This window comes from Squalius cephalus (assembly GCF_949319135.1).
Source record: "Squalius cephalus genome assembly, chromosome: 1".
NCBI lineage: Eukaryota > Metazoa > Chordata > Actinopteri > Cypriniformes > Leuciscidae > Squalius > Squalius cephalus.
This window is the reverse complement of record NC_137122.1, coordinates 48110588-48125595: the sequence shown is the minus strand read 5'-3', so window position 1 is coordinate 48125595 and position 15008 is coordinate 48110588. Positions and strand designations below refer to the sequence as shown.

The 15008-nt window shown below is 35.9% G+C and overlaps 1 protein-coding gene across 4 annotated transcripts in view; it reads left to right on the top strand.

Moving 5' to 3' along the window:
• usp43b (ubiquitin specific peptidase 43b) overlaps positions 1–15008 on the top strand; it is a 74284-nt gene that overhangs the window by 30735 nt on the left and 28541 nt on the right. For all 4 annotated transcript variants that reach the window (XM_079876279.1, XM_079876278.1, XM_079876277.1 and 1 more), the window contains exons 4-7: positions 2398–2490; positions 6037–6172; positions 6617–6761; positions 9670–9838. In XM_079876279.1, coding sequence (XP_079732405.1) covers positions 2398–2490; positions 6037–6172; positions 6617–6761; positions 9670–9838 — 543 coding nt within the window. The remainder of the gene's footprint in view (positions 1–2397; positions 2491–6036; positions 6173–6616; positions 6762–9669; positions 9839–15008) is intronic.

Below are 15008 nucleotides of genomic sequence, written 5' to 3'. Positions count from 1 at the left end.
TTGATTATATATATATATATATATATATATATATATATATATATATATATATATATGAAGAGTTCAGATGCAAAAGCCTCTAAGTGCCATCTGAAAATTTCTTCTAGAATGATCATTTTTATCAAGCTCGTATATTTAAGTTCAATAATTTCACTTAAATGGCAATGAAAATGACCTATTAATTGTCATTTAAGTGAAATTACTGAACTTAAATATACAAGCTTGATAAAAATGATCATTCTAGAAGAAAATTTCAGATGGCATTTAGAGGCTTTTGCATCTGAACTCTTCATATATGTATATATATATATATATATATATATATATATATATATATATATATATATATATATGTTGCTGATAAAATGGATGCAATTTTTTTAAGTTCTGTTGCTTTTATATGAAAATAAATATAATTAAAGACACCCAAAGTACTTATTTATTTCCATTCGAAAGACGTGTTTATCGATCATTTTTACTTTAATTACAGACATGTTTTTATAAACATGACAACAATCACATAGAGATTGCACTGTCAGAGAGTTTGGGAATATTTACACATAATTCATGCACATAAAAACTTGATATCAGAGTTTTAAAATCAAACATTTTAAAAGAGAACAATACATCAGAGTTGTTAAATCAATGAGCATTAAGCTGTCGTTAGCAAGTCGTTTCCCATTGTGCTTTTAATACTGCAGAATCCGACACTTCGCAAGAGTTTTTTGACATACTGTACGTCAGCATGACATCATAGCAAGGCTACGTCTACATTAATCCGGATACATTTGAAAACTGTTTTTCGTTTAAAAACGCTCTCCGTCCACACTTGTGTTTTTAGGAAGTTCCCTATGTTTCAGTGGGGATGAGAAACTTTTGGAAAACGCATGAAAACACTAAATTCACCTTACTGTGCAGGCGGAAAACCTCACAAAAGCTCACTGAGATGATACAGACGGAAAAATAAATAATAAAGTTATCCCAGACAGCAATATAGTGTCGGCCCAGATCCAGCCCACATCTGATACGCGTTGAATACACATGTACCAGATGTGGCCCGGATCTGGGCCGACACTATATTGCTGACTGGGATCGCGCAATTCTTCTGACAGGATAATTTTACAACAAAATATCTCACCATTCAATGATGCGTCCAGGTCGCACTCACCATATGTTTGGTCTAAAACTGCTCTCATGTATTGCCGCAGGACATCAAATGTGAGTACATTTTCTGTCATCTTTGCAGGACTGTGATATGAAGAGTGTGCAAAGTAACATATTTTAGCAGCAGTGTGAAAGTGAATAGCACATAACAAGCACAATACCGGTATAAACATGAATATCTATTGGTACATGCGTCACATGACTAAACTTACATCATCGTTTTTGACAGTCCACACTACACCGCGAAAACGGCTTTTTCAAATTAATCTACTTTGAGCGTTTTCAAAAAGCTTTGTTTTAATGTGTATAATAATACACATTAAAACAAATAATGTGAGCCAGTGGGAGACCACAGACGATTATCTACATTAATAAAAAGCCAGCTTATAAAGATTTTTAATACAAAGTATTTTTCCAAAATTAAGTTTAAATAGTATTTTCATGCCGTGACCGTGGGGTGGGAACATGTGTAACGTAGTCATGTGCACTTACTAGACTGTCTTGTTCTAGCGTTTAATGCTGAGGAGGACTCAAGCCTATAAGCCTCAGAAGGACTGGACTAGGAAGGACACAGACTCACTAGGATGCAGCCTTCCGTTTGAGAAACATACAGAGTGACCAGTATAGTCCAAGTCCCGTTTGATTTTTAGTGAATCAAAAACATACAGGGCGACCAGTGTAGTCTGATTCCAGAACAACGAAAGATTTGAATTATAGAATTATTGTCCCAATAAGGCGGCATCCATTTAATACTTTTAATAAATATGATCATTTACACTCTGTTATTACTCCATACCGTTTATTGTACAACAATACTGAGGTGCAAATAGTATCTGACACTATTTTAAGTATAAATGGCATCTAACTATACTATTTACACTTATTGCTAAGAAAATATACTATTTTCACTCAGTGACAGACAGACTGACAGACTTCATCGTCAAAGTCATACAGGATCTGTACTGCTTTTGAAATCATGCTGTAAATGTCTGGCAAGGATGATGCAAAAAGCTGCAATTGTGATTTTGTGAGCACCAGTTTCCGTAGCTACAACAATAAGTCTTCCCAAGAGACGTTCTGTGCTTCCTCTTCCCTGTGACATCACTTCCTCCTCCAATGAACTTTAATTTAGGCTTATTCAAGCAATACAATTGCTAATAGCTTTGTGTGTTTATTATATAATATTTGTATATGTTTGTGTGTTTATTAATCTTAGTTGTTGCTTTTTTCTAGGTCATCTCTGACATGCCCACATTGTCTAAAGCAGAGCAACACGTTTGATCCTTTTCTGTGCATTTCTCTTCCCATTCCTCTAAGACAGACGAGGTGAGTAAATTCTACCCAACAAAAGTTATTTGAAGTCTCTGAATCATGCAGAAACTTAATTGTTTTACTTGTGTTACTTGTTGTACAGTATTGTGAGCTTTTTACTCTGTGATCAAAAGAAGTTTTATTTATATAGCGCCTTTCCGTAGCTCAAGGTCACTTTACATTTGTACATTACAATACATTTACAAACCCGCACACACATTACAATCACATAAGGACACATATAGTCACATTATCCAAAATACATGTTAAATAGATATGTTAGTCTTGAATGTAGCCACAGATGAGATATTACGAAGTGTAAGGGGTAGTGAATTCCATAATTTAGGAGCATTAACACTAAATGACCTTCCACCTACTGTAGACAACCGGAATAAACCAAGTTCAGCTGATCTAAGGGACCAGGCCGGGGCAGTAAGAGTAAAGTAGATCAGACAGATATGGAGGTGCAAGACCATTTAATGCCTTAAACGTTAGAAGTAGTACCTTAAAGTGAATACGTGATGCCACGGGTAGCCAGTGAAGGTCATGAAGCAGAGGAGTAATGTGAGCAGAACGCCTGGCAGAGGTGAGAACTCTTGCTGCTGAGTTTTGAACGTACTTACAATAAGTTTTTTGGGCAGACAAAGAAATAGAGCATTGCAATAATCCAGACGTGATGTGATTAATGCATGAATTAAGGTTTCAGCATCAGCTAGAGTGAGAGAAGGTCGAAGACATGCAATATTACGAAGATAGAAAAAAGAGTTTTTAACAAGAGAAGAAATACTGTATGAGAGCCAAAAGATAGAGTTGAGTCGATTAAGACACCAAGGTTAGGAATAGATGACGAAGGCTTAACATGAACTCCATCAATATCAAAGGAAAGGTCCATCCTTTTGACTGAGGCAGCAAAGCCAATCACCATTATCTCATTTTTTTTATTATTTATTTTGAGGAAATTCAGGGACATCCAATGCTTGATGTCCCTGATACATGCAGTGAGTGAGTCAGGCAGGGATGGCCTATCGGAGCTGGTGGTAAGATAAATTTGAATGTCATCAGCATAGCAATGAAATTGAAGTCCATGTCTGCGTGTGATGTCACCAAATGGATATATATAGAGATGATAAACAATAGTGGGCCAAGAACTGAAACTTGAGGATCACCCTGTGTAAGCGAAGCAGTGGCAGATCTATTCCCTTGTATGGTAATATAGTACTTTCTGTCGCTGATGTAGGAAATGAGCCAGGAAAGAGCGTAACCAGTGATGCAGATTTTAGAAAGCTGAGAGATCAGTATTTCATGGCAGACTGTGTCAAATGCAGCGCTTAGATCGAGAAGCATCAAGATGTTTATTAACCCTGAATCCATGGACAAAAGAATGTCGTTAACCACCCGAAGAAGAGCAGTTTCAGTGCTATGAGATGGGCGAAATCCTGACTGAAAAGGTTCAAAAAGACCATTAACATCTAAAAATGATCGCAATTGCGAAGCCACACTTAAGCAAAACAGTAGGTGTAGGATCAAGCCGGCAGGATGTGGAATTAGACTTCACAATTATATCACTTATGGCAACAGGAGTAGTCAGAGTAAAAGCAGAGAGAGAGTTTGTTGAGTGAGCTGAATCAGATAACATCAAATGAACATTTTAGTCACTTGTATGAGGGGTGTCTTTGGTGATGGATTCAGTGATTGACTTCAATTTGTCTGAAAAGAATTGGGAAAAGCTATTCACAAGCACCCCAGAGCCCAAAATAACATGTTGCGGTGGATAAGTGAGTTTGTAGTAGACTCTACAACACAATAGTAGAGGAGAAATATGAGGATCTTGCATCGTTGAGGGCTGTACGGTAGTTGAGCAAATGTTCTTTAAAAGCCATAAAGTGCACAATTAGTCCAGCTTTCCTATGTAGTTTTTCTAAGCGGCGACCCTCAGTTTTCATCGTTCGTAGTTCAGGAGTGAACCAGGGTGAGGCACGAGTAGATGGAACCAGTCTAGTTTTAACAGGAGCATGCCTCTCAAGTATTTGAGAAAAAGCATTATTGTAAATTTCTGACGGACAGTTAGATAGTAAACATTCTGACAAGGTTGAAGCCCTTATTGAAACAGAGAAAGAAGATGGATTCACAGAATTGATTTTACGATAGGTGAGCACTTTCTTCAGTGGTGATAGAGATATTGAAGTTTATGAGTTTGTGATCTGAGAAAGCAAAATTAGAGCCACTAACAAGATTATTATATAAGCCAGATGTACATCCAGATCCAGTGTATGACCCCTGGAGTGAGTAGCAAAAGTTACATGCTGAGTTAAGTTGAAACAGTCCTGCACAGACATCAATTCTTTGCATTGTGCAGTGTTTTCATGTATATTAAAATCACCAAGCAAAATAACAGATGAATGACTAACACAGACAAGAGTAAGTAAAATCAATAAAGCACTCAAACCAGCAGCAACAGATGGATAGCCAGGGAAATCCTTAAGGTGTTTTTTGTTGTTGTTGTTGTTTGTTTTTTTTGGAGAAACTGCTGTTACGTTTATATCACAAAGGCAAAACTATTGTCCCACATACAGTATGATGTCTCATCAGATATTTCTATATATACATGTTCATATAAACCAGGCTTGCGATAATTTTTTTTAAATCTAAACATTTTTGCAGTTAAAAAAGTTGGGTAACTGTTTGAGGTGTGGCACTTTCTACATGGCCGATTGCCTTACTGCTTCCGGCAATTCATTCAGCATCTAACGCCACACTTATTCACAGTAGTTTATGTCTGTTGAGGGCGTTTTCAGGCTGTAGGTCAAATCTCAGCAGGGTTAGGGTTGTGTAGCTCTCTCACTAAAGTTTCACACTGTTTCTGAAGAGTAGATGAAAACCAGATCACAGTATAAATAATGGTGTAGTAGATGATGTTGCTTCAGCTGGAGCTATACAGTTCAAAAGTTTGGGGTCACTAATAATTTTGAAAAAGAAATTCATACTTTTATTCAGCAAGGATGCATTAAAATGATCAAAAGTGACAGTAAAGATATTTATATTGTTAGAAAATATTTCTATTTCAAATAAATGCTGTTCGTTTGAAAAATATGTCATGGTTTCCATAAAAAAATATCAGAAATGTTTCTTAAGCATCAAATCATCATATTATAGTGATTTCTGAAGTGACACTGTTGTAAAATGACACTGAAGACTGGAGTAATGATGCTGAATAATTTACTTTTTAAAATATATTACAATAGAAAACAGTTAGAAAACAGTATTATTTCTTATTACAAAAACCTTCAAAAATCATACAGACCCCAAACCTTTTAAAGGTATACACAGCTACTTTTGATTGCCAGGATATCTGTGTAGTTAACATTTACCAGCAGTGCGTAACCGAGTGGCCAATCAGATGTATTCTTTAGCCACACCAGCCTGCTGAAGCCACACCCACCTGCTAGCTTTTGTAGCCTTTGAAAGAGGTTGTTTGAGATTTGACATGCCCTTCATTGGTATCAGTAAAATTTGAAAGCTGCTTTTTGATCATAGAGGATGTGTTTTCTTGTCTCTCTGCAGACCAGTGTGTGTGACTTTGGTGTTCAGCAGTAAAGGGCAGCGGTATCTGAGAGTGGGTCTCGCTGTGCCTCTCTTCGGCTCTTTGGCATGCCTGCGCAGGATGGTGGCGGATGAGGGCAAGATCTCTCCTGATCAGGTGACAGGTGCACACACAGCATCACGCAGACAGACCTCATGCCTGCAAACAATATATCACCTGACCAAACCACCTTCCCTCCCCCACTGCTACAGTGATTGTCAGATGGTAATACTATATACCATGATACTGAAACTGATGATTATATATATAGAGTAATATGGTATTTGCATGGTACTCCAATACCAGTACTAAGAATACAATGGTACTTGTTTGTGATTTTTTTACAACTATGCTTTATAACATGATTATTTTATTGTTTTACTCATTAAATGTGTTATTATTAACTTATTGGGTATTAATAAATGTGATTTATTTAAATAATAAAATTAAACAATGTGCTTCAATTCTGAATATTTAGTTGTATCTTTATCTAATGATAATATCCTGCAACAATTGAGTAATTTTATTCAGTTTTCAATTTTTAATTCTCTGTTGTACTAGGTAATATTGACAGAGATCTACACAACAGGTTTCAAGCGCTCGTTCTTTGATGACGATGACTTGACCAGCATCGCAGAGAGTGACATCATCTATGCCTTCCAAGCCCCGCCCCTTTACATCAGGGGTGGATCTGCACGAATCTCAGGTAAATATTACCTTTTTGGATGCTTTTGAGGATTATTAGGATATTATGTTCATATATATATATATATATATATATATATATATAAAAGAAAACAACTCTAAATATAGGAGTTGTTTTCTGACTGAAATTATACATGTGTAGATTGATATTTAGATTTAAATTGGATTAAATTGCTGTATAAATTCCGCTGTGATTTTGTTTTTGGTCCAGTATTTGGAAATTAATAAATTAATTAAATAAAATCTGAAGCTTAGAAACCTTTACGAGTCTTCTGTTTCGAATCAGTGGTTCGGAGCAAATATAAAACCGCCAAAGTCACGTGACTTCAATAAACGAGGCTTTGTTACGTCATAACTGTTTTGAAATGTTTCAAAATGTCAATGGTTCACCACTGGGGGGCCAACGAATCATGCGGATTCTCTAAGAAACCAAATGCCCATGATCTTTACCTGATCTCTGGTCAGTTTAATACATTTGTAGATGTTTAATGAGATGTATAATTAAAAGTAATAATAGTAGTTCATAGTCTCTTATTGGCTAAGCCATCTATTGAACAAACAAAACAAGTCCTGAAAATGTATAAAAGAACACATACTAAACACATATTATACAGACACTTGATATTTAATCTTATTAGATTATTAGTTAATTGCATTTGATAAATGTTAATTGAGTTAAATTAGTTTTTGTTGCAGTTACACTTTTCTGACCAGCAAGGGGTCACCAGCATGTGGCGTTTCGAACGCTCGAAACAGTGAATCATTTTACAAAGCAATTGATTCAATTGATTTGAAGCTTTGAAAAGCTTAGTTTCTCCCATCACTACCTACAATGTGCTGGTTCCTTCACTAGAATCCAAAAGTAACTCACTCCTGCTAAACATTTACTCTTTGATTTCTTGCTCCTGGGAACAATACAAGTCGACTCCATTATGACTAAAAGTTTGCTAAGAAGTATTTCCTACTAAAGCAAGGCAGTATTTGACTCTGGTAAGCGTATCTATAGCAGACTGGTGGGAGTGGCCTTGGACAGCCACATGTCCAGTGCATTATGGGTGTTGAAGTTGTCCTACCTATTTGGCAAAAGGGAAGACAACAGCCATTTTTTCTGCTTTCTGTAGTGAGTTAGCACTGATGTAAAAAAAAAAAAAAAAAATATCATTTTTTTAAAATGCCTTTCTACTGTATAGGCAGCCAAGTTTTATTTGAAAACGCATTTTTCCAGCGGTCGAAGTACCCCTTTAATTCTGAATGAAGCACAACAACACTGAAGTCTACAATACAGTCAGCACTACAGCTCTGAAAACACACTCCTTATATAAATCAAAACTTCAGCAGGGCATATCAAATATAAATGCATTTGTGAAACCAGGTTCTGTCTCATTAGGTTCTCTTTAGGTAATTCATCTGTTGGGTTCAGGTGGTTTGCTGTGTGATCTGTGGAGAGCAGAGGTGTTTAATTAACAATCTCACAGTGTTACCCTTGAGTGATAACCTCGAACGCACTCAGTAAGGTTTGTAGAATGAGAAGAAAGAAGAGCAATTGCACCCACTTAAAGTCAGCACAGGTCATTCCAAGACCTTCCCATTCTTCATTTTGAAAACCTGATATGAAAAGACCTTGAGACTGGGTAATACAGTCATCCTGATGTTTTGCCATAGAAACATCCCTTCTTGATTAAAAAGCCAGCCAGGCCTCCATCTGTCCATGATGGCACATGTGACCTTCCTGTTGTAAAGTGTAATGTGTTCATAAAGTGTAATGGTCTTTGCTGATCGACATTGATTTCCCATAAATCGCAAAGCTGAGTCATAGGCCAGCATAAATGCAAATCAAAGTGAACTGTTGAATGGGGCTTGGTCAGAAAGTATTTTAGTAGAAAATATTTCTGATTATTATCAATGTTGAAAACAGTTGACAAAAACAATAAAGTTGAAAACACAAAGCTGCTTCATATTTTTGTGCAAATCGTGAGATAATTTTTGATAAATAAAGTTGATGAATATAAAGTTCAAAAGAACAGCATTTATTTGAAATAAAAATATTTTGTAAAATTATAAATGCCTTTACTGTCACTTTTGATGCATCCTTGCTGCACAAATTGTTAATTTCTTAAAAAAAAAAAAAATCAGACCCCAAACATTTGAATTGCAGTGTATAGTGTATCACGGTACTGATACTGATTCTGTGTTCTGTTTGCTAGATTTAATTTAAATTAATAAAGCTGTAAAGTGTTAAAGTGCTAAATTAATAAAGTTAGACCGTTTGAGAAGTTATTTCTCCTGAAAAGTACCATGACTCTTTTTGCACATCCAGGCCAGCCTGACACAATAATATTGACTTTACCAATAGCATGAGTTTGAGGTGGAACTATCTGTTTGTCCAATGAGGGGCGTCTTAAAAACCATTTTAAAGTTCCAGTTCTGTTCGGTGATGTTCAAGGCGCAGAAATAACACACTTCCGCTTTTAACAATGTCACCTTTGAACTATGTGTCTGTTTTGTCCTTGATCAATTTAACTGGGTGATTTCTGGAAAATATCTAATATACTAGTCTCTGTCTTTTTTATTAGTTTGTTCTGGGTACTTAATTTCATGTTTTTTAATGGCCGCTGCCCGGTCGTACTTTATTAGGAAGAAAACGTCTGAAAGCTTGATGTATATTTAGTGTGTATGTGTGTGGGTCAAGTCATACACCCCACTGTGTTCAGTCTGCTGTCTGCTGTGCTCTATTTGCATGTCTCCATCTGTCACTCTCTTCCTCTCTCTATCTGTGTGTGTCACCTTGTTTTGAAGCACAATAAAGTTTGACATTATTCGGCTAGATGGAGCCGCAGACAGTAAATCTGCTCGCAGATCAGTGATAGGAGGTGACCTCTACCTCTCCTTGGCTCCCCCTCTCATCGCAGGGTTCCACCACAGTCTTCCGTCCTCTCTGTACACCTCGTCTGGGCTGGCGGGTCACAGACTGGCTGCGTCTGGAGCGCTGTCCTCGGAGTTCCTGAACCAGGCCGATGGGATGGTGAAGATCTTGCTGTTGGTGTGTAATGCAGCCGGAGCAGGACAGCAAGCAGTGAGGTAACCCACAAAATACCAACTTTTTTTAAAGGTATAGCGGAGGATTTTCTTTTTCCGGGTGGATCATCAAGACTATTGGTCCTCCTAAGTGTCAATCATTCTGGTGATATGTTTACGTAAGGCCGTCGTACGTGCTCGTGCACACGATTCACACGATGGCGTGCTCAAAACACAGGTTGGGCTTCCCACTGATGCCTCAGTCGCGAAGTTTCTAGGTAAAGTTTGGCATGCTATTTGGAGAAATCCATTTAAAATCACTGCTAGTAAAAGTTAATGTAAGCTATGATTAGCTCGTGCATGCTCTCTCGTGCACACGTTTAATAGGCGTTCCCTCTCGGGAGCAGGTAGAGTGTTGCGCATGTGCATTATTTCAAAAAGTGGAGAGGGCGGTACTTTTCTAAAATTCGGGAAAATCCTCCGCTATACCTTTAAGGTTGCAGATCTGGACTTGTAACCAAACGGATGTAGGTTTGAACCACTTACAAAAGTCTTTACAGTTGTAACGTTCAATATTCATCAGTTCGGCCCACCCTGTGTGAACTTGTTAAAGCGTACACGTTTTTTTAGACATATTTTTTGTCTTTTGAAGAAAAAATCCTTTAAATATAGTCAATATTTCAACATGACATATTCATTCATTTTTGTCAATTTACTCTGACTAAAATGCCATCTAATTACAGTCAATGGAAATAACATTTTAAGTTGCACGGTTGCAGCATTGTTAACTATGACCAGATTATTTAAAACTGTCACATGATTTCTATAATTTTCTTCCTCAGAAACATGGGTTACTGACAGTTCTGTATCTTGTGGTGTAATTTATTTTTTTTCTTGTCATATTTTCATCAACAGTATGTTTTATATTCTTAACATAAACTATACCGTTCAAAAGTTTTAAATGTTTTTGAAAGAAGTCTCTTATGCTCACTCTTATAAAATAGTATTACAATTTAAAATATCTGTTTTTTATTTTAATATATTTTCAAATGTAATTTATTCCTGTTTTTTTTCCCAGCATCATTACTCCAGTGTCACATGATCCTTCAGAAATCATTCTGATATGCTAATTTGCTACTCAAAAAAACTATTATTATTTTCAATGTTGAAAACAGTTAATTAAAACTGAAAACTGCTAAATATTTTTGTGTAAACGTTGATGTTTTTTCAATATTCTTTGATGAAAAGGCTGTTCAAAATAACAGGATTTATTCAAATAGAAATATTTTGTAACAATATAAAACCCTTTAATGTCACTTTTGATCAATTTAATGCGTCCTCGCTGAATATTGAATAAGTATTCATTTCTACCCCCCCCCCCCCAAAAAAAAAAACTTACTGACCTCAAACTTTTGAATAGTAGTGTATATTAAGTTATATTAAAATAGTTTACAACTATAATAAAAAAAATATTTTTCATGATACACATTTTTAAAATGTTGATAAAAATTAATTAACATTCTCTCCAGTAATTTTGTTGACTATATTAACACTATGCTGGTATTTAGAGGTTAGCCAATCATATCAAAGGTTATTTAAAAAAATGAATCTTAAAGATTAATTCCAAGGGTCACACAGGGTGGAAAAAGTCTGAACTAGCACATTAAGTGTACTTCAGAGGACAAAAACATGCTACAAGTGTAAAATAGGGCCACTTTATGCCACATAAAGCTGGCTTGGATAAATATCAATTGTGACAACTTTACCTCACCCTTTCTCTTTTGCTCTAAAAGCTTCTCAAAGATTTTTTGACATGTGTCACATCAGAGAGACCCTTCAGACACACTCTTGACAGAGACAGTCGCTCTGAGATCAGTACTCTCTTAGGTGTGAATGCCTCCAGAAATCAAATTTTGTTCCATGGCCTTTTGTGATATGAGTTTCTCCCACACTTTAATGGAAGTGATAGAGAGATAGCTTAGAACAGATAGTTGTCTCTTACTGATGAGTAGATGTCCAGCAGTGATATTTTGATTGATTTTTTTCCCCCTCCAGATTCTGATACAAGTGATAATTCCTATCGTTGTAAAGTTAGAGTCTAGAAAGGGCTATATTTCACCTACAAATGTTGTCATGGCTTCATTAACTGGGAATGTTTAAATGTAGAAACGTCCACAACAGGCAGATGCCATAAGGGGTTTCTGCTGAGGTTTCCCAAATAACCCATTATTTCACTTTGTGAACAGTGTTTTTGTTGTTAACCATAACTAAAACTATTGTATTATCCATTGTTTTCATTAATAGTGTAAGCCCGTGCTCAATCGGCCCAATGTAGGCATCCGACCAGCGGGGAAGGTCTATGCGTGTTACGGTCTTTCGCGTGGCAACGTATTTTTGATTAAATGAAATACATTTTATCATATGTATTTTCTCGTATTTACTCCATAAATGAAAAGGTTTTAATGATATCTGTGTATCATTAAATGTGAGCGAATGTTTGACTATTCCTTTCATCTCTTTACTGCAAATAATGAGTCCGTTAGAATAAAATCAAATGTTTACAGTTTATTATGTCAGGTAAATTTATCATGCCAATTGCATGATTCAAAAATAATCAATACAAAACATCAAATGCGAACCCGACATTAGGAAATAATCCTGGAGACTCTCAGCATTCACGGGCTGATCTGAGGTACAGAATCGCGCTTATCCTCTAGTTGCATTTCATTAAATAGACAGTAACTTCTTTCACATGGAAACATCTGCTAACAATGGGAATTTACATTCAGAGTTGACACCTTTTGGGAGTAGGAGACTATTTGCCTAGAGACCACCTTCTTTTGTGTGCCAGTTATCTCTACACTCTTAAAAACCTTATTACCTTTTGTTTTACTTATTTGGGAATGAGACCTTTGTACCAGTCGCACTGAGACATTTCAAACGATACCACACATGTGTAATACTGTATGATAATTATTCACATTATAGATTCTTGGGTGAATTTTGGTGATCTCAGCCTGAGGGGGAGTGGGGGAAGAGGGGAAGAGATGTATTCTGAGTTGAGACTTTGTGTCTCAAATGGTGATGCTAACTTCACAAGAGTGAGTTCAAATGTTAATTTCCTTTGTTCTCTCAGAGGGGTGGTCGTTCCTCAACCAGTTCTTCCAGTTTATCCAGCTTACAATAGCAATAAAGCTAAAATATTATGAAATATAAATATTAGATGGAAAAACCTAAAAAATCTAGACAACCTAAAAAAAAAATAGAACATAGAAATGTTGCCTTGGCAATTAACTGGGAAAAAAACAAGTTTAGTACTAAAATTACTCAAATAAATTTAAATAATGCTAAAAAACAATGTGAAGCATTAAAATTATTAAGATCAACTATTTCTAATTAATGGCATTGACATTTGGGCACTTGCAAAGACAGAAGGCACTGTAGAGTTTGCATTAAAAACATATGGATTATAGAAAGAATAGTTGGTTCCCTATTGAGTTTTCTACCCAAAAGGACTTTGCTGTTCATCACAGAAGCAGGTATATTGCAAGAGAACGTTCTTTTGATGTTCAAGAGTGTGCAACATCAAACATAGTGGAAAAGTTCAAAAAGTGAGCAACGAGTTTCTCATTTGTGTCCACACTTATTTAGTGTGTGGCTAGTTGCAGGTTGTAGGCTTATAGTGATTTCAGCAAGTTTTTGCTTTGAAGTCCAAGTGAAATTAAAAATGTAGCCTATTAAATTGACGCAAATACATTTCCTTATTGAGCATGATTATTTCTTTGTTATCTTTGTTTAATATGTAATAACTTTCTCCCCTCTTTCCTTTCCAGCTGACTTCACATAGGCCAAATAAATAATGTTCAACAAGAGCAAAATAGCAATTGAGTCATTGGTTTAGGCTATTAAAATCTTGCCAATAGGTAATGCAGTAATTTAATAATAGATACCATTAATGTGATAATAGCAAATAGATTTAAAAAGAACATTGCAATATGTCAAGATGCTCTCGAGGGTGAATTTGACCTCCTCAAAATTGTCATCACCACATTATTGAGGTAAAATGCTGTTTTATGATATTTATTTAGTGTCTGCAGCATCAAGCAATGGATGGATATTTAGTTTGCTTGATGTACAGACAGACCCAAATCTCACCGTGTTGTTGCCCGGGGCGAACTGTGACGTTACGAGCATCAAAGCATGTTTGTTCAGATCTCAGTTCTCTCTCTCTCTGCCTCCTGTCAGGGAAAACTCCGCAGTTGTTTTTGGCTGAGGCCAAACCCAACACAATTACGTGTTTATCACATTCTGAAAACTCGCTTTCCCTCAGCTCTTGTGTTTGTTTTGTCTCCTTTATTTATGCTGTACAGGTCCTGTGGCAGAAATCTGGCTGGAAATTTAATCACTAACCTCCTGCTGCAAAAAACTAAACTAAAAAGGGTGGGGTGGATTTCAAGGACACTGGAACATAGTGTCCAAAATTAAACTGTAATTTATCTGACAAACATGCTCCTGAAAATGTGACAATGTTTACATAGTCACTACCTGAAATCACGTGAGATTTATAAGACATTTGCAGTAGTACATATTTAATCTTTTAAATATGGACCCCTTGGTGGATAGAGAGATTGTACAAGACCCATGTTACATTGTTCTATATAATTAATTGGTACAGTTTAGGCCTTGCCTATAATAACACGAGTTCAATAACATGTATCTGGGTACTTCATGATGCTAACGTTGCATAATTTAACGTAATTTAAACATTTTAATGTGGGATGTCAATGAAACATTTAGCTGAACTTTAGCTTGTTAATATTATTGGATGAAGTTATCTCATTACAGGATTATTATACTAAAACCATAAATTAATTTTCATTTTAAGTCACCGTGATCAATGAACTGTATATTTTTTCGTAGGCAGTGATGGAAATGTTCAATAGCTTTTTGTTGCAAAAATTTTAAGATATACTGTATGTGTATAGAAATTGACTGTAAAAAATAAACCTGTGCGAAACCTAAAGATTCACTGAAGTAAAAAAGTGTGACAACTAGCCCCGTTCTCCCTGCACCATACGCAGGTATTTTACCAGTGTATCTTAAACAAGCAACAATGAAATGAGCGTATTAGCTAAAACAGAAACATTCATACTTTTTAGAGATGATGAATGTGTTACTTAGCTAACTTTACAAAGTAATTGCATCTATTTGAGTTTAAACTCACTTATAGTAT